The 23,397-nt window shown below is 39.2% G+C and overlaps 1 protein-coding gene across 1 annotated transcript in view; it reads left to right on the plus strand.

Annotated features, from left to right (window-relative positions):
• The window catches only part of CERKL (ceramide kinase like), a 97,998-nt gene that overhangs the window by 7,221 nt on the left and 67,380 nt on the right, over positions 1 to 23,397 (plus strand). Inside the window, exon 2 of the mRNA XM_018559494.1 lies at positions 22,222 to 22,461. Coding sequence (XP_018414996.1) covers positions 22,222 to 22,461 — 240 coding nt within the window. The remainder of the gene's footprint in view (positions 1 to 22,221; positions 22,462 to 23,397) is intronic.

A 23,397-nucleotide genomic window follows, 5' to 3' on the forward strand; every position in this document is an offset into this window, starting at 1 on the left:
TCTGGGTGGTAGCAGGAGCTATGACTCCAAATTTCAGCTGCAATACCTCCTTTTTAGAATCCTGTATTGTAGTACAGCCATAAAATGCACTACATCCCCTTTGAGAAGCATTGTATCTGGTCAGACTTTACTTCACCAAGTATTGAAAACAATGGCACGACTAGTGACTGGAACCTGGGAACTAGTTGCTCGATGATTATTTTCATAATCGGTTAGTTAGCCGATTATTAACTTCGATTTATCGGATAAAATAAAAAGAAATTAATACCGTCATTTATTTAAAATAAAATACACAAATGCAGCGTTCGACATAAATTTTACTTCAGAATAAAACGGTATACACATTTTTTGATATCGCACGAACGCAGGGCATTTCAATACCGTGCGTTCCAGTGCGGCCGATCACACTGCGAACGGGAGGTGCATTTGGGATCCATTGAAATGAATGGCACTGCAACGCACCTCCTGCAGCAAAATTTGTCAGACTTGTTTGCTGAAATCGACTCCCTTGCTAGTTAGCCTGCATTGTATAGTTCAATTATAAAACATACGAATCAGTATTTTCATACTGAAATCACATTTTTGAAGTAAAACGTCATAACCTTTTTTTGTATGTTCCAAAATACCACTTTCTGTGATTTCATTTAAAGAGGTGATTTTTGGCAGTCCAGTAGATCAGGCTAACATGCTTTAAAAGACCATAACAAAGATCCTGAAACATAATTAATTCTGAGTGTATATCCTCTTCTGCCGGGGCTCTCTGCGAACAGATGTGATTGAAATAGATACTCTTAGTCTGTTTTGGATACCTAGACTAAGACATCTGTCATTTTATAAAGCAGTGCTTTGTAATGGAATAGTATGCAGGAAGTTGAAAGTAATGCCAGTAGATATGGCTCTGCATTATGGCTGTATTCAGGTAACCTGGTGCTCTGCGTCAGATAAGATATTCAGAAATAATTTCAGAAATAATTTCACAAAATGTATGTAAACCCTTAAAATTAGTTTATTTTATTGATTTACTTTTAGACTGTTAACCTCTTTACGAAAGTGTACCGCAAATATGTGGCAGTGTGGTGGGTAGGCCTTAATGCCTAGCTGCCACATATATGCGTCGCTGTGTTGTTCTTGGGCACGCTTAATCAGTGCCCCCAGAGGTGTAATTGAGCCGTCAAAACAGCTGAAGACAAGCTAGAAGCTTCCCCATCACAGCTCAATGCAAATATCAGGCTGCAGAGATTGTAGTCCTCATACATGATTTCTTTCGTTAAGCCCTGATGAGGGGGGTGTTTTTGGACCCCTGAAACATGTTGGCTATTCTACTCGACTGTCCCCTAACCCTAGTGCAATCAACTTGTATGTGGACTTTTTTATTGGTGTGGCATTTGGGAGTCAGTAGGATGGGTTCTTGATAACATAATCTCTGTGCAGGCAATCACAGTGAGTGAATGAACAGGAGACTCTACTTCCGGCCTCCAGTGTCATGTCCCACTGAAAGAGCTGGCTCCTGCAAGGTGTTAAATATACTAGGGATGCACAGATACCAATACTAGTATCAGTGCCGATACTGAGTATTTGGGAGAGTACTCATACTCGCCTAAATGCTCCCGATACTTATCCCGATACCAGAATTTTCAGTATCGGGAAGCCGGGCAGCGAGTCATTACACGCTGCCCGGCTTCCTGATTGGCCCGGGAAGCTTGTTTCAATCACCCTTGTCACCAGGGACCATGGAGCTTGCTTCCCGGCCTCCTGATTGGCCGGGAAGCTGGCTCCATGCTTCCTCGTCACTTGGTGACAAAAACAGCATTTTTACTTGCCTTATCTCTTGTTCCCTGAGTAGTGGGCACTATTCTATTTTTCTTATGAGGTGCCTGCGACTGACGGAGGGGCAAAGAAAAGCAGCTCCTGGAGTCGTGCAGCTAAGAGGAAGCCTGTAAGAGTGAAGAATAAGGTGAGTGTGACAGCATTTTATTTTACAAAAACAAGCATTTAACTCTTGCAGTGTAGGGACTAACCACTGCAAGGGTAACTAGATTTTACCCAGAGTTCAGCTTTTCGTGAAAGCAACAAAGTTAGTGTGTGTGGCAGGGTAAACATCAGTGAACTGTCAAGTTTTTTCACAGTTGGTCTGCAGTTGAGAGGGAGCAAATAAATTTAAGGTCTCCTGTTCTGGGTGGAGGCAAGTAGAGTCTAGTGATTTTGTAGACAAGTAATAAACAACCTCAGTTCAGGGGGCCAACCATGTTAGCTATAGCGTCTGACCAATTGCCCTGCTCACTCCCTTTTCAAGTTGCTTTAACTATAATCACCAGGAGATAAAATTTCTTGGCCACAGAGAGATACAAAGCCTCTTTTTGCCATTTTTTTTCTGCGGGTGGCTCCTGGTGACTTTTTTTTTTGTGTACATTGCATAGTTCATGCTGAGACTTGATCTGGGTGCCCAGGACTATGTAACTCCTGCACGCTTGCAGATGCAGCAGTGACGGGATCCTGGACCCCTTAATGTGGATGTGGAAGCGAGACTTTGTATATGGATCCCCAAAATGATGAGGAAACAAATGTAACCATGTGACTTGTGTTTGGCAGCTCTCCACAAAAAAGAGATCCTCTTGGATGCCAGGTTCACCTGAGTTGAGAAATCTATACGTATGCAAACCAAAAAGATGTTGTAAGAGTCCAAACTGAATTTATTTAATTCCTCTAGTGACAACAGAAAATTAATGACATCCAACACGTTTCAGGGGCCAATCAATTCCCTTTGTCCAGTCACAGGCTAGGGTGTTGTGACGTCACTGCACTCATAGTCCATTCATTCTTCCTCCCGTCCATGTTAATGAATGTCTTTAACTAGGTACTGACATGGATGGGAGGAAGAGTATACAGGGACCAGAGCATTGGGCCCATGATGCACTGATTGCGGTTGCAGTGCTTTACTAACTCCAATGCAAAAAAAAAATGCACACTGTTTTCTTTTTGAAGAAGTGTGCTTTTTTTTAACCAAAAATGGAATTTCTCTTTTAACTTGTACTATTTCTGCATCAATGTACTGCATCCAATGATTAAAAAACATATTCAGTACTCCAAAAGATGGATTCACAAGGTACATACACTGGGCACTCTGCTGCAGATAGTTAATTTGTATATGGGGGAGCTGTAGTGATATAATAGATTGCTCCATATGTTTACCATGCACCTGCCATCTTTATAGAGCACTTATATTGCCGCAGTTATCTTATATACATGAAGTTCTCTACACATCTGTCACTGTTATTCTGTACAGTGGAAGAAAATAGAAAGTCAAACTTTGACATTATCGTTCCCCAATTGCTTAAGCAGATCTTTTCCTAAAATGTAGCTCCGTTTTTCTGACCAATATGATGCCAAAAAGTAGGCCACTTAGGTATACATCTTGTTCTGTCCTACCTGTGCTGACTTTTTAGGTATCCATGGTGTCTAGGGAGGAAGTATGCAGCATGTGTTCCCAGGGGGGAGTCTACTGTATCCTGTTAACTGTTGTTGTCTCCAGAATGTATGTATGAACACAATTTGTATTCTTTAAATTGGTAACATAGGTGTGTAAACCCTAACCAAAGGATATTTAGTTGCATTGCCTATAATTTGTTCACATTAAATATTGTTTTCACCTTTTTTGCATATCAGCGCTGCTGCCAATTTGTAGATATTTGCTCTCTACATGCTCTTGCTCCATTGATGCATGGCATTTTTCAAGACATGTTTTCTTATGGTGACATCAGTCAACCTTGCCAAAAATGGTACTATCGACAAAATTCAGAGTAGAAAAAAATAGTGATGATAATACAGTGTTTCCCCTCCCCGCCCACAGCAGGAGCTTTCACTGCCACCTCCTTCCCAGAGCCTGTTCGAGAAATTAGTTCTCCTTCAGGTCCGCTCCTCTGCTGATTGACAGCAGGCAGTGGGCAGGAGCAGTAGCCAGCCTGCTATTGGCTATTGCACCCATCCACTTCCTGCTGTTTGCATATTTTTGATCACAGTGGCTGGACGGGAACATGACCGTTGTTTCGCTATCGGTATTGGCTGGACAATGTTTAATTTTTGCTTTCCGCCATAAATTTTAATTTCAGTTCATCCTACTGTGTTCTCAATTTCAGCCAGCAGGTGGTATTCTTGACTCCATGTCATATGTTTTAGAGGGTCTCATTTTCTGGATAAGCCTGTAGTTTACGGGGCTCAGTGGCTGAAGCTGACATACACACACATGTAAAGCAGTGACTCATCCTATCAGATGGTGCCTTGAGAGATTTGTGTGAGAGTCAGTATGTCTGAAAGAAAAATACTTATGCTGTGCTCTCTTTATTATGCTCTGGGAATTTATATATAAAACAAAAATTGTTTACATATTATAAAAAAGAGATATAAAACTTCAGTTTAAAATTAGCCTGTGCCTTGCCCCATTTGGAGAAAACAAGAGGTTCACTGAAAGTGATATTAAAGAAGAACTCCAGTATTTTTACAAGCTAACCCTTGCAGTGGAGCTAACCCTGCACTGCAAGGGTTGACTGCTCATTTTGTCTAGCTTGCAAAAATAGAAGAGAAATACTCACCCAATGCTCAGCGACCGCTCACCTCTCTCTCCCTACGCTCCGGCTGTGGTATATCCCTTGGCATCTTCACATGCAATACACTGTAATAGACGTGATGATGTCACGGATCCTTAGACCGCCAGAGCCCAGGGAAGAAGAGGCTGTGGGGACCAGTCTAGCAGCCAGACAGGACCAAGGATCAGGTGAGTATATCTTTTGTTATTTTTGCTCCCTAGACAAAACAAGCATTAACCCTTGCAGTGCGGTGGTAGCCCCACTGCAAGGGTTACCTTTTGAAATTACTAGAGTTCCACTTTTGTCAAAGGAGGAAGAGGGGCTATGTAAGGTTGACATAGGCGGGCCTAGGACAGGGGACGAGCATGCGTAGGGTTATCAGTGGGATGAGGGGCAAAGCACGTGCGTAGTCATGTGCCCGCTACAGTGCACGCTTCCTGTCCTCCCTGATCAGAAGTTGAAAGAGCAAGCATACAGGTGAAACTCGAAAAATTAGAATATCGTGCAAAAGTTCATTTATTTTACTAATGCAACTTAAAAGGTGAAACTAATATATGAGATAGACTCATTACATGCAAAGCAAGATAGTTCAAGCCGTGATTTGTCATAATTGTGATGATTATGGCTTACAGCTCATTAAAACCCAGATCCACAATCTCAGAAAATTTTTGGCAGTGTGGGCAGGTGCCAAGTCCTGCTGCAAAATGAAGTCGGCATCCCCACAGAGCTCGTCTGCGGAAGAAAGCATGAAGTGCTCCAAAATCTCCTGGTAGACGGCTACGTTGCATTAGTGAAATAAATGAACTTTTGCACGATATTCTAATTTTTTGAGTTTCACCTGTAGATCCATAAGAAGCAACTGACAAACAAAAATAAGAAATTGGGGAAATATTCTATAAAATAAGAATAGTGGATGCTGTAGGTTGCTTTTTTTTTTAAATAAGTGAATACCTTGAAATAAAAAAACGAGGAGGGTTTAATCCCACTTTAGCGTCCGCCCTCCATCTGTGTCTGTGTTGCTGTTCACTTATACGTAAGCAAGAAGCTATAATCAGATCTGCATGGAAGCAAGATGGGACAGTCTCAAAGCTAGGCATCCATGATCCACCTACTGCAAATCCTCCCAATTATTTTCATCTTCAGTCAAGTGCTGTGTACATGATACTTTAATCAGCATAAGAGAAAGAAAGGTGACCCGTTTCTAGAATCACTTTCCCAAACCTCCCATTTTGCACTTGAGATTTTGTCTAAACCTCCTATTTATGCCTTTTTTTGCTGCACATAATGCTGAGACAGAATGTGTTGTGTATTTGATACATATATTGCCACACAGCCATAAGGAAGTGCCATTATTTTAGACACCAACTGATTCCATGATAGTGTCACATTTCCTGCACATATGGTTGTGTTTTTGCACAGATGACCCTTGAAACATCTGTTAGATTTGCGGTGGTATCTGTAGTTTCATGTGACATGTATTCTTCCATTGACTGCCTGAAAAGCTCACTGCTTCCCAGTTCATCATTGCTTATTGCTGGTAAATACTGTCAATATGTGGATTCTGCCGTTTGTCACCAGAAATCTGATCAGCCAGGAGCACTGCTGTTAAACGTTAATCACTTCTGAATCAATAATGAGGAAGTGCGCACATAAAATGAACATCAGATAAGTGTATTAAACATATTCATTGAGGTAGCATCATTTTAATTAACATACCAATCTAGCATTGCACAAATGACTGATAAGTATAGCAGGTTTCATTAAAAAGGTTTTAAAATGTTTATTATTTTAAGTGATATTTTACATTTATACAATATTGCAATTGTCTAATTTTCAGTTGTCTAGTAGTCCTTGTTAAATACATACAGGGGGATTTATCAAAACTGGAGCAGACAAAATCTGGAGCAGGTTTGCACTGCAACCAATCAGCATATCTGTCTCATTTTCAAATCTTACCTGAGCAAACTGAAGAAAGATGCTGATTGGTTGCCATGGGCAACTGCTCCAGATTCTGTCGGCTCCAGTTGTGATAAATCTCCCATAGTGTATGTAGTAATGCACTTTTTTTTGTGCATTTTTGAATGCATGTGGGATATTAAGGTAAGTGATTTACCGAACTATATGCAACCTTTTTATGTTAGCAATATGCTCTTTAATCATATACAGTATTTACAGAATTACATCTGATTGCACAACTGGCGGGAATATGACGTCAGAGGAGGCGGGTTGAGGGTTTTTGATTGCTTGTTGGTTTCTTCACTTGTGTATATATTGTGATCACTATTTGTATGTTTATCACTCTGTTTGCCTGATAAAGGAACCGAATGGGTTCTGAAACGTTGCTATACATGGTGATATGACCCAGTACACCTAATAAAAGAGCTTTACTGAAGGAACACTTGGAGTGCTTGTGTTTGCAACCTATACTATGTCTTCTAGGCCTTTTACACCCACTTCTGAACTGAAAGGTCTGCTTCAGTTGCTCTTCGGTGGCTGGTACTGTTTTTGAGCAAGTTTCTTATAACAGGAATATGCAGGCTATTGTTTCCAGTCTGACTGATGCAGTATGCTCAACTATGCATCTAGGGGATTAAGCTTTTGTACCCGGTATAAGGCCTTTTAGAGCTTGTGCTGCCACAAAGACCTTGCATACGCTCAGTATTTGAATATTTCCTCTATGACAGTGGTATCAAACCTCTGGCCCTCCAGCTGTGGTGAAACTACAAATCCCATGATGCATCTCTCTTCAGGAGTCGTGGCTGTGAGAATCTTGCAATGCCTAATGGGATTTGTAGTTCCACCACAGCTGGAGGGCTGGAGGTTTGCTACCCCTGCTCTGTGAGGACTGGGAACATCCCATGCATTTATAGCTTCCTCCTGACAATGTGATGAAGCTTTTTTCCTTTGATAGTGAATGCATTAATATATAATCCCTGCCTTCTGTGGACCCTCCAGTTCTCTACCTTAGAAGACATACCACATCACAGGTTAAAGGTGTCTCTACCATTAGTCACTTTACTGATAGACAGTTGGAATTCCTACTGAAGTTTCAGTTCGGCCTACCTGGAACTATTCTCTTCCTCCCCTGTTGGTGACAACTTTGATTTCTGAAACCATGTCACACTGGATCATATCATTTTAAAGGGATCCCTCAAATAAAAGGCAAAATCCTTGTGTTCTGGAACGAATGGATCAAAGGTCCGAGGCACTATGCTTTGGTTGTTGTGGTCTTTTAAAGCCATCAAAGTTTGTCTTTCGCATACTAGTGGCTGTTCATAAAGCACTTCTAGTGTCGTACCTGTGGTGTAGAGGATACATTCAAGAAATGCCTTATTCACCTATATTATTCATGCCACATTCAGGAGATCTGTTATGGGACAGGAAAACCCCAGTCTTTAGCTAGTACAGTTGTAATATCTGTTAGGCAATCAGAGTCTATCCCCCATGTGAAATGTAGATGTTGAAGCCATAAACCATCTGTTTTAAAGTATACCCCATTCTACTTTAGATCCTGCACCCAAGTATCTTGTTTGTTTGATTTTTCTTATTCTTCTGGATTTTTTGTACAACATTGTATATAATCCCAAATTATTCAGGCTCCCCACACCCTAGGACCTATATCTTCCTAAGTTGACTGGAGCCTATCTTGGGGTATACTAAATTTTTCTTACTACCACTCCTTTTTTACACTGGAGTATATTAACATTAGGATCATTGCACTCCTTGTGGCGCTAACTCTCCTAAGACCCATCTCTTTCAAGAGGGTCCTATCAACCTACAGGGTCAACAAGCATCACTTCCTGCTGTTTTCCCTCAGTATGCAACTTGCTATATTGAACTTCCCAGAGATATCTTGACTAGTGTTCATTGTCATCCTAGCTTCCTCATCATGGAATGCATAATAGATCCTCAATAAAAATTGTCAGTATCCTAGATTCTGTTTGACGAATTTTTTATCGCCTGTCTACACTTTGAGTTTAGCAGGTGCTTTCCCATTTACCGCTTTTGGGATTGATGGGAATTCCATTGACATACTCAAGTACATAATTCTGCTGGTTTCTGAATAAGGTGAGAATTATCCTTTTTCCCTATTTTTCATTCTAGATGTATTTTTCTAGCTGGATGTACCCATTTTCATACTCTTGGGTCTGATTTCATGGAACAGAAAGCTTCCCAAGTTGTAGAGGAATCTCTGTGAGGCAGTCTTTTTAATCTAACTCCTGCTGTACGTCTGTAGAGTGTGCAATTCCTTCATTTCCTGAAAAATTGAATACTTCACCATGCATTGACTGCTGTCTGCCTCTTTGCATTGGCTTTAAAAGGCCATTTGTGTCATGCAGGACTCAAAGTCTTGTTTCTGGATCCCTGCATCTGATTTTCCCTCCTTACAACGTGAGAGTTCTGCTCACGAATGCAACTTCTTTTCCTTTTTACACGGAAATATCTTTGTGTTTCATGTTTTTAGTTCTGTGCTTCCCTGGAAGATCAGCAGACACAGCAATTTGTTACTTTGATGCAGGTTCCCCCTAGGTGGGAAACTGTAAGTACAGAAGTCCCTAAGGAATCCATATGATGGTATCCTAGGCTTTTGCATTTACCTTGGTAAACATTCTTGTTTTTTCATTCTTGACCACTTTAGCAGTTTCTCTTGTTTTTCTTCATGGTGGTTGACTGGTTGTCTTCTACATTCTTGTAGAGGTCCATTTTTCTTAAGCTAGTAGTCCCCCTAGTGGTGCTACCTGTCCCGCTTTAACACCAGATTTATTCTTACTCTTCCTTGTTAGTAGCAGCTTCCATATTTGCTTCACACTTTTTCATCTAACCTTTTGGATATTCTAGTAAGATTTCCACTTCTGTCTCAGTGCCTGTTGCCACCCCTCAACTGGATTGCTTTTGAATACCAAATACCCAAGAATTATTATATTTCTGTACGGCTTAATGACGATAAAAATACGGTTTTTATACTTGCTTATAGAAGGTGGACACTGGCAAACAGAAAGAAAAAATTTAGAACAGCCCCTCTATTTCTTCACCCCTAACCTTAATGCTTCAGTTCCGTGAGCAAGCAGTATATAGGACCAATAAACACACAGCAGAGGGACCTGAGTCTCTCAATGGATTTTATTTGTGATCATGTGCCATATACTGCCAGAATAATCATTTTAGCTTGCTAGATGTTGGAATGCATAAGACAGAAGCCTAGAACATACATAGTAGCAGATGTTTCTTTCCCCACAATTACATGTCTCCTAGAAACTAATCTTTGCCGAGCAGAGTCTGATTCTTAGAAAAACAAACATTTGGCAAACAAATTGCATAAAATCCCTGACATCAGCATTAAATAACTGTAATTGAATGTGGTGTTCTTTTGTAGAAACCTGAGCACTTTGTTTTGGTACAAAGGGGTATTCAATACACTGTGCATTAGCTGACTGTGCTAATGGTTGGAAAACATGTTATTCAAATTACTTGGATGTAATAGACACTAAAATAAGTACGAGATTAGAGATGCAGCAAGTGCCAAATATATTATATATTTCATCTAACATATGTAATTGAATGGAGTTTATGAGCGCTCAGTAGCTGACTGAAAAGAGGTGTTAATGAAAGCTTGAAACTTGTGTTTTTGCTGGTTATTTCAGTGTTTCCCTTTTCTTTTCCGTGCTAATTTTTGGAAGCTACAAAGATGCTTTCCAGAAAAATCTACAGCTGGGCCCCTGTTTCAAACTCTTTCTAAAGCCACATTTACAATACACAAATTATGGATCATTTTAAAATGTAGTTCATGCCAAACTTTAAAAAAAATTTGAATAAAGTAGGAAAGGGTTAGCACTACTGTGAGGCTTTTATTGCTATCTGTTTTATTACTGCACCCTCTCTATTTGTCCAGGTGACCATTGTCTCAGGAACTGAAATGAGGGAAAAATAAGTCCAAAAAGTCCAACACTGTGAGTTGTCATTGGAACAGGAATAGAGTAAAAATGTTCCAATGGGGGCACATTGTGGTTACAATTATGGGGACATGTTTTAAGTTTACCTCATTTTGAAGAAAGTTCTTCATGCTTCCTGTTGTGTCTCAGTCTAAAACTGAAATAATATTTAAAAAAGAAATTAGCATCACATTCATTTTTTTGTGTGTTTTTAAATGAATTAGGCGGTATTAAGTCAAGATAACTTTTTTTCCAAAGGCAAAGGGACATCAGTTAAGTATGGAACAAAGAACATTTTACCATAAGTTTAGGAAGAGGTTCTTCACAGCAAGTAGAATACCTTAATGCATGAGATCATAATATTATTTAATCATTTCTACAATTTTCCTACAATTATTATGTCTGCACTTATAACTACTAAAGGATGGTATGAGAATGATTAGATTGCCCTTGCAGGGTCAAAAAGTAATATTTTCCCCTCCTTTGTACCAAAACTGCAGGAACTGTAAAGGGTTTAGCTTAAAGAAGTCCGGGAAAATAAAAACATGTATCTTTGCAGTGGGTCTACCTCCTCACTGCAAGAGTTCAGTGCTTGTTTTGTCTAGGATACAGTGGCGTAACCAGAGTTCTGGGCGCCCGGGGCAGAAATTTTTTTTCGCCCCCCCCCATTATATAAACAACAACTGGAACTGTACCCTGCACCTCCCCCCCACAAGGATATGCAAATAAAGCATATTTACATAACTTATCCTTGGTCCTGCTGGCTCTCCGAAGCCTTTTCCTCCTTTGGCTCGATAGACCACTAACGTCATCACATCTTATGCAGTTCCATTCCTTTTGCTCATTCCTTTTACTTGAGCTCTAACACGTTTCTATTAAAGTTTAGTTTTTTTAGACGTTGGTGGGTTTTAAACAAATGCTAGTATGTTTTCACAGTACCAAGTTGCACCAGAGAGGGAAAGATTTCCCAGGTGTCATACACTAGAGCTTTCTTATAGTAAATTCATCATTACAGTTTGAATGGTTTAGCAGATCATGCTTTATGCCTGACAACACCAACATTTAGTGATTTAAAAGCACAAAAGATTTTCTTTGAATCCTCTTTGCTAAATAATAACTTATAATACAAGACAATGTCAGCAGTCTACACCAAATGAGTAAATAACAAGGGTGTGTAACAAGATATAAATATTGTCTTAAAATAATCCTAAAACAGGTAATAACATCATAATACATTTGTAAAATGTAATTGCGCTTCGTCCTATTTTAACACCTATGTAATAATATACTGTAATATACTGAAATTTGTACTAATTATATATGTATAGATATATATCTCTATCTATAGATACATATCTATATCTATAGATGGATATGTATCTATAGATAGAGGGAAATGCACTTTCTTTTAGTTTTTGTTTTGTTTTTCAATGTGATTGATCATTTTTATTGTTGAGATGAAGGGTTTCCATTTAATTGGAAAACATTTACCCTTACAGGTAACAAATACACCAGCATCAATGAGTACATGAGAACACTAAGGGAAATTTATAAATACTGAAACCAACAGTAGACCTAATTATTTTATTATATTTGATGAGTAATAGTTATAGTTATTTCAGTAACTCAACATTTTTTGGAAGCTTCATTTTCAGTTAGTCTATATAGCATTATGGGCTATTTTTAATTTTCAAAAATGTATTCTTGTCAAATATCCTATTTTCTTACAGTTAGGCAGTGAATGGTATTCCTTTTTTATATAAAGTAACTAAAGATTTAATGATCCCTTTATATTTGATTTTAAAGGCAATATGTCATGGTAGAGCAATGAAGGTTGTTATTGCTACCTGCTTTTTGAGATTGCTAGTCCCCTGGTTGCCATGCAGCAGATTGTTTTCAAGCTCTTTTTAAGTCTGTGAACTGAAACAAGTGTAGCAAAATGGAACACTGACACTTTTTTGACACTCATTTGAAACGTGCTTGTTCTGAGTCTCTTGCTCAAAAGTACTGAAGACACACCCAGGCACCTTGCATTTTTCAGAAGGATGCCACCATCAGCTCTATAATTTCCTCATGATGGAGTCACTTCAAGTGTGAATCCAATATATGTTGCAGGTACAAGTTTTAATGCTTCTGCAAACTGAATTATATACCCCTTCCCAGCCCCTCAATGGTCCAATACAGTTAGTAGTTCACAAATCTACAAGATGTCCTGTGTTAAGTGATGGGCATGTGCAAAATTTTAGTGGCCAAAACTTTTTCAGTTCATTTACTGATGAGGGAACCAAATGGGAGACGCCACGGACAAAAGTGGTGACCTTCCCTAATCAGGCCGGAAGGTCACCATTTTTGACCGTGGCCTTTCCCTTTTGGTTCCCTCATCAGTAAATTAATTGAAAAAGTTCTGGCAACTAAGATTTTACACATGCCCATCACTTAACACAGGACATTTGGTAAAATTGTGAACTAACTGTATTTCCATTATTAAGGCCTACTTCTCCCACCAAATTCAGCTATTTTCTTTTCCAGTATTAGTTGCTGGTTGGCTTGGTAAGTTGTTCATTTGTTGCCTCATCACCTACTCCTGTAGTTATCTGCAATGGCCAAAAAGCTCAGTTTTAATCTTCTCAGACCATATAACCCTCTCCCAGGTGTCTCCCAGGCAACAGTTGTTATAGGCATAATCTCTCTGAATTCAGCCACTTAGGCTTGTAACTCCTTCAATGTTGTCATAGGACTTTTGGTGGCCTCTCGTTTAATAGTCATCTTCTTTTAGCTTTGTATGTGGCATGTTCTTTACAAATTTACAGGTATGTAATACAGTTTCCTTTTCTTAAAAATTGTCTTAACTTTACTCTTGAGACGTTCAGTGAACTAAATTTTCTTGTATTCATTCCCTGGCTGATGCTTTTCAATTACCATTTCAGGGAGTTGCCAGGGGTATTCTTTCATGTTATTAAATCACCAGAATCTGTCCTTACAGATTCATGTGTATTTATATTACGAACACTTGAAATCCCTTCATTGCACACAAGTGATCTCCATTTAACGAATTATGTGACTTTGGCAAAGAATTGGCTGCACCAGTGATGAGTTAGATGTGACATATTAAAGGGGATCTATGCTTAGCAGTCAGTTCTTTTGTGTTTTTAATTTTTCATTGTAATTGTGAAAAAACCCCACAAATCTTAATTACAATGAAAAATTAAAAACACAAAAGAACTGACTGCTAAGCATAGATCCCCTTTAATATGTCACATCTAACTCATCACTGGTGCAGCCAATTATGATCAAAGTAAAGACCTAAAAAAGATTAAAACGTCCAAGCAAAATAATATTTTTATAGACACTGTATTTCTATGCGTATGCTATATAGCAACAATAAAGTGAAACTAAATGTTAAAAATGCATTAACTGGTAACAAAAATGGACTGAAATCTCACGTTTAGTTTACCAATCTGTATTGAACTTATAGTCCATCACAGGAGCGAGCTTGGAGCAGTGGCTATTTTACAACACACACAGGGGCCATAGAGAACAAAAGTAGCCACCCTCAGGAAGGACAGTGTCAGCATGAATTAAGAGATGATTTTGAAGATCTACAGCTGAGTGCCACACACATAATACACATTTTTGTTAATATTTAGGTGCTTGAATGCATTTACTTTAAATGTTATGTTGCCTTTGCCCTACAGATAAAATTTCCTGTTATGAATTGCTTAGTAAGGGTGCCTACTTGTTAAAGTTCCAATACCCCTCTCTAGCCTGTTCTGTGAGCCACATGTGCCAACTGCCAAGGCGACTAAATCTAGGATGACTCAATTTACCCATGTATGGACACCTACCTTTGCTGTAGGTATAGATCAGCTTGTGGTTAATACATATGCATGCATGAAAGATAGCAGTGGCAATATCTTGTTATTCCCAATAATAGCTACCGTTTCCCAGCACTCAGTATAGTGCTAGGTGCCATCTGTTATTCTGATTTGGGTATTCTGTTAGATATAATGCTATTTAATTCTTCACACCATTGACAAATCTTCTTTGGGGGTAGAGGAGGGGTATTTAATTACTAGACACACATAGTCCCTGTTTTTAGCGTGCCATTGCAACTGCATTATGCAAAAAATAGCTAATGACAATTATAGTAGGAAAGGTAGTGAGTACCACAACTCAGAGGTCTTACAAAAATAGAATAGTGTTCAGCACTTAAAAATAAATATTACTGTAAGCTGAGGTGCTGTCTGAATCAATCTTGGCACATCTGTCTGATGTAGACCGTAAACAGGATTAGAGCAGGATTTATCTGCTTGACGCTAATTGTGCTTGCAATTTTTAAACATGCCTGTTTTATTTATTTTTTTAATGCCACATGAAAATTAAGCCCTCCTGATAAATCTCCCCCAGCCTATATTATTTGTAGATTTATACTGCCCTCTGTTTTAAAGCAGTGGGGGGATCCGAGCACATTTTAGTGTAGAATGACTTATCTAATCTCTTAATAATTAAGAATATTAAATTCAGTTTGAATGTGCCACACACTGAGTGAAGCCTACAGGGGCACGAACGCCAATAAAATTTGAATACACACATGTGTAAATAGAAATCCGCTGCTTTATTGTTAATAGGTTAAAGCGTACTCAACGTTTTTACATAATTTGGAGTTTCATAGAACAAAAAAAAATTCAGAACGTTCTGTCGGTATTAACAAACTGGCAATGAGCCACAAGGCAAAAAGGTTTTTTAAATCAATTTTCAAAGACATTTTTTTCTTTATTGTATTACTCTACATAATGCTTTTGTATTTCTGTACACGTTACTAAAATGTAAATATTCATTATATTGTTTTGAATTTAAAAATAAATAAATTAAGCCAGCAGGATGCAGGCTCTGGAAAGAACTTAATGCATATACATTAAATCAATAGTTAACTCTTAGGTAATATATTCTGTATGTTCCCTTTTATCTTTAGGCTTGTACACAGTAAAATTGAATAGAGACTATTAGCAGGGCAGCCAGGCTGCTAAAACTGTTGTATATGAATGATATGTTACTGTCTTACTGTCTCCTCTATCTTACTTTCCTACTGCCCTCATTACAGAAAGTGTTAAAAGAATACAGATGCCAAATTGTAACATTACTTTGACTACAATTAGCATTTGGTCTGTGCCAAAAAAAGCTGCAGGGCTTCTCCTGTGCTCTTCATATATACAGATAGCAGGAAGGGAGTAGAAAAGGAGTGACCATTCCGTTTTTCTTTACTCGAAAGGGTCCGTGAGATGGGTACCTTTTTGTCCAAAGTAAAGGGCTTTGCAGCAGCTGTAAAAAGACAAATACTATAAGGTGCTGGCTTGGTAGTATCTAAGCCAGGACCTGTATTGGTGTTAATGGGTATCCAAAAGGTTTTTGATTTTTTAGAGTGAATAGAGTGGTGAGGAGTTGAACCAGCAAAGATGTTCCAGCCACTGGAGCTTATTTCCTGGTGGGCTTCAGTGATGAGGATGGGGTGGGTGTTGATGTGGCAAACTGTCTGAGGGCACCACTGATTGCAGAGGAGGAAAGTTCTGAGGTAGAGTCAGAACAGCAGCATTTGAGGATTTGTCTAGGGGCAGGGTCAGCTTGCAGAAGACTGGGGGGAGAAGCCATCCTAATCCATCTGGTGGCACTGCCCACAGGCACAGGCCTTTTTGTTTAAACTTATTTGCTGCTGACAGCTTCATTGTGGTCTGCAACCTTTGTCTGCAGAGTATCAGTTGTGGTACCAGCCATTTGGGTACCATATGCATGAGCAAATGCATGACTCAATTAGACAAGTTGGCAGCAAAAGGACCACACGCCTCCTCGTCACTTTCCACATATGCCCCCCCACCCCCCCAGATTCTCCTGCTACATCCACGACAATATCAGTTCTCTAGTGAACAGGAAGGAAGTTGTACAAGATATTTCAGAAGCTTGGCATATGCCACATCCATGCTTTCAGGGGCAGGGTACACATGATCATGGTCCAGCAAGCATGGGCAGGGATGCTACATATCCCTAATGGCAAACTGGCTGAATTCACTGACCGCTGGTAAGGATGCGGGACAGATCACATTTATAGAGCTAGTGGTACCACCATGTGTCTTGTATGATGGTGAAAGTGCACAGTCACCTATACCCCCCCTCCCCACTGGCCTCATACTCTGACCCCCTGGAACCAGTAGTCCCCCAAAGTGCCCCAGAGCATTTACAATGTCCCAGGCTAAACACCTGCAGCTCGTATGCCTGGGGACAGGAGCCACATTGGGCCAGAGCTTCTGGCAACTCTCCAGGCCCAGAGTTGGCTGACCCCAAGCTATTTTCGGCCTGGCAAGGTCATGTTTCACAACAGCACTAACCTGCTGGCTGATCTTTTTCAGGAAAAGTTAACACATATACTGGCACATGCCTTCTACCTAGTGGTACAGCAGTTCCTTTTTTTATAGCCTGGAAGTGCTTCATTGGGCCAGAAGAGTTTGTGTGATTTTTAGGCAGTCATACCCACCCATTGTCTTCCACGTACTGGAACTCAATGTTGGCCAATGATGTAGAGATTGCACCAGCAGCAGTGTGCCATCAGTGAGTTCCAGAGTGATTACTGTATGATAAGAGAGTTGGGATTGTTTATACTGTGTCAGTAGCTCGTCAATCAGTGTGCAGCATATTTACACCTTTTTTGAAGAGACAGCCAAAATGTTGAGCTGCGATGAGACTAGGATTAGTAACACAATTCCTCTAATGTTCTTCGTGGAGCACACACTCTGTGGCCTTATCAACCGGGAACTGGAGGCATAGCAGCAAGAGCATGAGGACCTGCTGGTGTCTCAGGGCCAGCAGGACTCTTTGCCTACTGCCTCCCTCTCTGTGAGGCAATACGCGGAGGAGAGTTGGGGTGCTGGCAGTAAGGAGAAGGAAGAAATGGGACACGCTTCAAGGTTTTTTCCCCTCCTTTCCAAACCCTGGGAGTTGTATGTGGGTGGAGTGAGATTGTTGAGGACAGCGTTGTCCTCTGTGACACTAAGGACTCGGGGTCCTATGCTGTGGTGAAGAGGATCTTTCATGCTCAAATGCCTGGGCAAGAACCCCAGGATTTGAGGCATCTAAGAGAGGTACCACAATTGGGTGGCCACCCTATTGGATCCCTGACACAAAAGGAAAGTGGCCAATATACTACCACCATCTCAGATAGAGCTCAAAAAGTGGCACTTTGAGGAGGTGCTGTGTAAGAACCTAATTTCCTGATAGTAGCAGGATCCCCTCTGATGACCAATGTACCTCATCAGCAGCTGCCTCAGTGCCGCTTTTAAAAGGTTTTTTAAACCACAGCAGCCAGGCACAGCTGGAGGCAGCGCCTAAACCACAAGATTGCTGACCTCATCAAGTTCCGGTCTGATGCAAACACTGTTGTGACATATTAGTAAACTGTTAGACAATGCAGTGTGATACTGCGAAAAAAAGCTTACAAATAATACTATTAAACTGTTTTGCCACTGGTCAATTTAGACATAAGTGAGGGATTTAGTTTTATTTATTTTTAGTAAACTTTCTTATAGCATAAAGATATATTTTGTGGCTCCTACTTCTAGCCTTTAATTTACGCTTATTACTGCCGGATAAAAAAAATCTGGTGTCGCAGCCAAAACCACCTAAAAAAAGCATTTTTTTCCCCGATTTGAAATTAATTTGATTGGGGTAGGGCTGCAACAACTAATCGATATAATCGATTATAATAGATTATTGAAAAAGTTGTCAACTTTTTCAATCATCGATTAATCGGCTTCCGATTGGTTGGCCCTGTTCACGGCTCCACACACGCTGTGCGCCACACTTCCTCCCCACCTTACGCTCCACACTTCCTCCCCACCTTACGCTCGCCGCTGCCAGACCCGCCCGCATCCACGCTCCACCCGCCGCACCTCCTCACGCTCACTGCCCGCCCACATCCACGATCGGCACAGGGACGTGGGGAGAAGAAGTAAGAAGGAGCAGGTGTTGGGGGATGACAGCTGCCGATAGACAGGCCCGATCTCAGAAACAAGTTGCTGGAAGACTGCTCAGGTAAGCTTGCACTTTTCCCACACATGGCGCTCTATAATGTATTGCTGGGATTTGTATTCCTCTATAGCTGATGGTACATTGTGCTGTATATTATACAGAGGACTAAAAATCCCAGCAATACATTATGCACTGTATGTATCGCTGGGATTTGTTGTATCCCTATATAGCTGGTGGTATTCTGCATTGCCCTGTATAGAGGACTACAAATCCCAGCAATAATACATTATACAGTGCAATGCAGAATACCACCATCTATAGAGGAATACAACAAATCCCAGCAATAGCACATTATATAGGGGTGCAAAGCCGAATACCACCAACTATAGAGGACTACAAAACCCAGCAATAGTACAGCGCAATGCAGAATACCGCCAGCTATAATGTACTATTGCTGGATTTTGTAGTCCTCTATAGCTGGTGGTATTCTGCATTGTGCTGTATAGAGGACTACAAAACCCAGCAATAGTACATTATACAGCGCAATGCAGAATACCGCCAGCTATAATTTACTATTGCTGGGATTTGTAGTACTCTATAGCCAGTGCCATTCTGCATTCATTTCTGTATAATTTTACACTTTCCATTTCACTATATTGCACACCACACTTTTTTTTTTCTTTTTTACTTTCACCGCTCTAAGCTCGCTCCTGTGATGGACTGCAATCTCAATACAAACTAGTAGTCCCATCACTGGAGCCATTTTTAAAAATGTATTTTATTTTTTAACCGATTAATCGAACTTAATAATCGGCTAACTAATCGATTTTGAAAATAATCGTTAGCTGCAGCTCTAGATTGGGGTGCTGCTATAGTATTTAAGCCAAACTAAATATAAAAGTTGAGAAAATCAATTATACTTTCAAAATATATAATGCCATAATTTAGAGGCTTGGTGTTGATCTTGAAGTTGAAAAAGGGCCCTCTCAACACTGTACATTATTTTTTTAAATTTGTTTTTGCTTTGTTAAAGGTGCCCAGCTCACCATGTCCTTTTTTGACAATAGCTTGCATATTAGCCTGAAAAATGTATTAAGTTTTGCCACCCGCAGACTTTATTAGTGTTCGCTGCTAAGTTTGGTTTTCACAGATTTTAAGCAGGATTCCACCAACCTGAGCACATTCATCCATCCCTAGTTAAAGGTGATATAATGACTAAAAGAGGTACATTTTTAAATACAGATTTCAATGTATCTCCAAGGTTACAGACATTAAGGATGATCAAAATAATTTGTTTTGTGGAGCCCTGTGTTTTATAGTGGGCTTTTGCACAGCATGCCATATGTAATTGGTGGCATTTAAATATTAAAAAAATGAACCTATTCTTAGAATCTAATATTCCCTATTTGTGACTCTAAAGCATTTGCAAGTTATCACTTGTTAAATGACATTATTTGAAAGAAACTCTTCTTTCACATTGCCTTTATTATCTTCTCCTAACTGGACCGCTAGACTCGTCAAAGTTAATTTGATATCAATGTGATATGACAAAACAGTAGCAAAAAGTTAATTTAGATCACAGTAAGAAATCACAGGATTAAATAATACTGTTCAGTCTTTTAGAAAAGTTTATTGCTACCAGATGGAAGCAAGATTCTCTCCAACACTGATTAGCTGAGCACCTTTAGGGGGGCCAAAGAATAATGAATCTCTATTAAATTGCCTCTAATAAGTCATATGTGAAAACATAGCTATACATTAGGCTTATTAGCTGTATGGATGTCAATTGATATTCTCTTAAGTAACAAGAATGTGTTGTATGCTGTAATACAAAAATTAAATTGGAGATGGCACAGATCAGTTAAATTGTATTTTGTGCCATGTGACTGATTTGCCCCCATGTTGTGGTTTAGCATGTGTTGCTCCACATGGGCCTTCATGCTCCTTATTAGCATAATACTTTTCAGTTTTCTTTTTTTCCTAGAGCTGGCTCAGAGAATATTACACATTGGAACTACGTATGCCTTCCTATAAATGCCTTTTGCAAATCCTGCAATTTATGTGTTTGTTCAGTCTGCACATTTTTACATTAGAATGTAAGATTTTATACTTTTTTTCACAGTATTATTTTATGACTTGTGGTCTATCTAAACCAAAACAAATAATTGTTTTATTTTTTAGTTTAAAATGGATACTAAGGTGCCCACCACATCAGAAGGGGAGGGGGGAAATCTTCCAATAGAATTTTGGAAATATTTCCTTTTAATTACTGTTGTGTCTCTGGGACACAGTAGTGATATAGGGATCAATAAAAGGAACCACTGAGCTCAGCTAGAGACAGCGGAGATGGACACTACCAAAAGGGTTGGTTTCTGAAGAGAAATTAGTTGGCGGTTCCTCTACATCATACAGTAGATGCATTCAGAGGCGCAAGCAGCAGAGAACTATGTACTCTCTTTAAGTGCTAAATGTGCAGCGCTAAAAGGTGATATTTAAGTGAAAAATCCATAAAATCAAGTGTAATCAATATCACAAAAAATTTATAAATATAAGTATTATAGTGCAAAGATCAACTGAACAAAAGTGTTCAAACAGTTTGTGATAGGCTCTATAAGGCCTCAGTGTAAACAATAAATTCACTCTTTTGTCACCCTGATAGTGATGATTTCAAAAGTGCTTTTACAGCTTTTATACTGTGTCTACCCACAAGCGCAGATTTTACAATTTTCTATGTACTCTCTTTGCAGGGACATCAGTTATTCTGACTTTCATTGTTTCAACTGAGTCTATTTAACACACACCAACCACATTATTTACATCAAACTGATCTTGTAGTCCTCCTGCAGACCTATGCTTTGGGGTATCACATGTGTTACCATCCATTAATGCATAACAGCTTGTGTGGTACATTTAGGTAAAATTAATTTAATGTATCCTGGTATGCTACATTACAAAGTGTTATGTATGATTTTTAAATGTGTTGATGTGCTTTGGCAGCTCATACTAAATTGATGCACATGCAGTAATGTAACACAGTGGACTGCATAGGTATTATGGTGGCCACACAAAAAAAATAAAAAAAATAAAAAAAAATATATATATATATAGCTTCTAAATGGAAAGCTGCCATCATATTATTTATGTGACCAAATACAAAAGACAATACAAAAAGATTTTAGCATACCTGGCTACCCCCAGGTAATTCACTGATATTGCAGCTTTTGGCCATTTAGACTTTGAACTGCTTCAAAGCTACATTATTTACCTGACTGTTGTATGTCCATAATGAGTCGAGTATATAGAGTTTAATGGCAACCTTTTAGTACCTACGATGCCTTGTACAGTCAAATGTCAATGCATTTGAATTTTTTGAATTCCAAGGGGAGGTAAGTACAGTACAGTGGACCTTAGTTCCGCTTAAAGTAAGGGACAAACAAATTACAGCCAAACTTCAGCTAATACTTTTTTAGACAGGTACAGAAACATTTTTGGGAAAAGGTTTAATTAATACATATGAACAATTGCTGGCTATTGTAATCACCCCTGTAACTGTTCTGTACATCTTAGCCTGTTAAAGGAAGTTGTAAAGGCTTGACTTAAAAGGCATGTTTAACTCAAATTTAGTTCTGAACATTAAGCAAGGCAGAAATATGTGTTCTATGTTCTGTAAACTTTGTCTTATATGCTTCTTCAAATAGGCAGTTCCAAAACCAGCCAACTGCAGAAAGAGGAATCTATTGACCTGCAAGATATATTTTCTGTGAAACTGAAACGCCGCCGTGCAGCAGGACAGGAGAAAGGTGGCACCTTGTTGGGAATCACTCTATTTTTGTGCATCAGGAATGGACACAAACTGAAAGATGACTCCATTAGCCTTCTCAACCTAAGTGAAGATTTCTGTGACATATGGTATCGACAATTAAAGGAAATATTGAATGGTAAGTTACTTTTAAAAATGCATACATTGTTATAGCTGTCAATTATGCTAAATAAGGTCTATGGATTATTAAGAGCAAAGATGTCAGGCAATAGTTGCAAATACTTTTCTCTGAAATGGCTTGGTGTTCATTTCATCATTCCATTCACTCATGTACTGAGTTTTAAAACATCAAAAGATCTTTTTGGCCCATTAAAATTATTGCAGTGCTGTAACACGTCCATGCAACACGCGCATGCAAAGTCATTCACTCTTAGTCGCACCCCCAACGTATTTTGCCAACTCACATGTGTTGCAGTGCACTGCAGCACACAGTAATGCACTACTACCATGTTTTTTTAGTATGGCTTGGCATGTGTCTAGCCCATTCAAGTGACCGCAACGCACGTTAATGTGTGGCTTATTGCACTTGGTGCAGCGCATCAAACTGCAAAAGTGTGAATAAATTGTTACTGATTTAAAACACACCTCTGTGGTTGGTACTGTTTTGTTGCATTACATCCTTCACCTGCATGAACAGCGTTATTTTGCATGTGTTGCTGGACATACTTCTGATATGTAAAAATAGAGAGGTTTTAGACCGCAAAATCACACTGAAGTAGAAAAAAAAGAAGGAAGGGAAACATAACTAATAGTGAATTTTTAAAATACTTTTTTATTTTCTTTATTTTTGCTGTGTTTTTGTTTCAGCTCTGGCATGTGGGGATGCCATGCCAATATTTTGGGATGCCATGTCAGTTATATGCCTCCTAGCCTTAAAAATGTATAAACCCTGCCGCAGACCATTAAATCCATCTATAATATCTGAAAAGTCCACATTTACTTTTTTCAAGCTCTTTTGTTTTTGTGAACGGAATATTATTATAATTAATTTTATTATGAAAGATTTATATAGTCCCTACAGTTTGCACAGTGCTTTACAAAAAAGATGGAGACA

The sequence above is a fragment of the Nanorana parkeri genome, unplaced genomic scaffold (genome assembly GCF_000935625.1).
Source record: "Nanorana parkeri isolate BGI_ZX_2015 unplaced genomic scaffold, ASM93562v1 scaffold400, whole genome shotgun sequence".
NCBI classification, from domain to species: Eukaryota; Metazoa; Chordata; class Amphibia; order Anura; family Dicroglossidae; genus Nanorana; species Nanorana parkeri.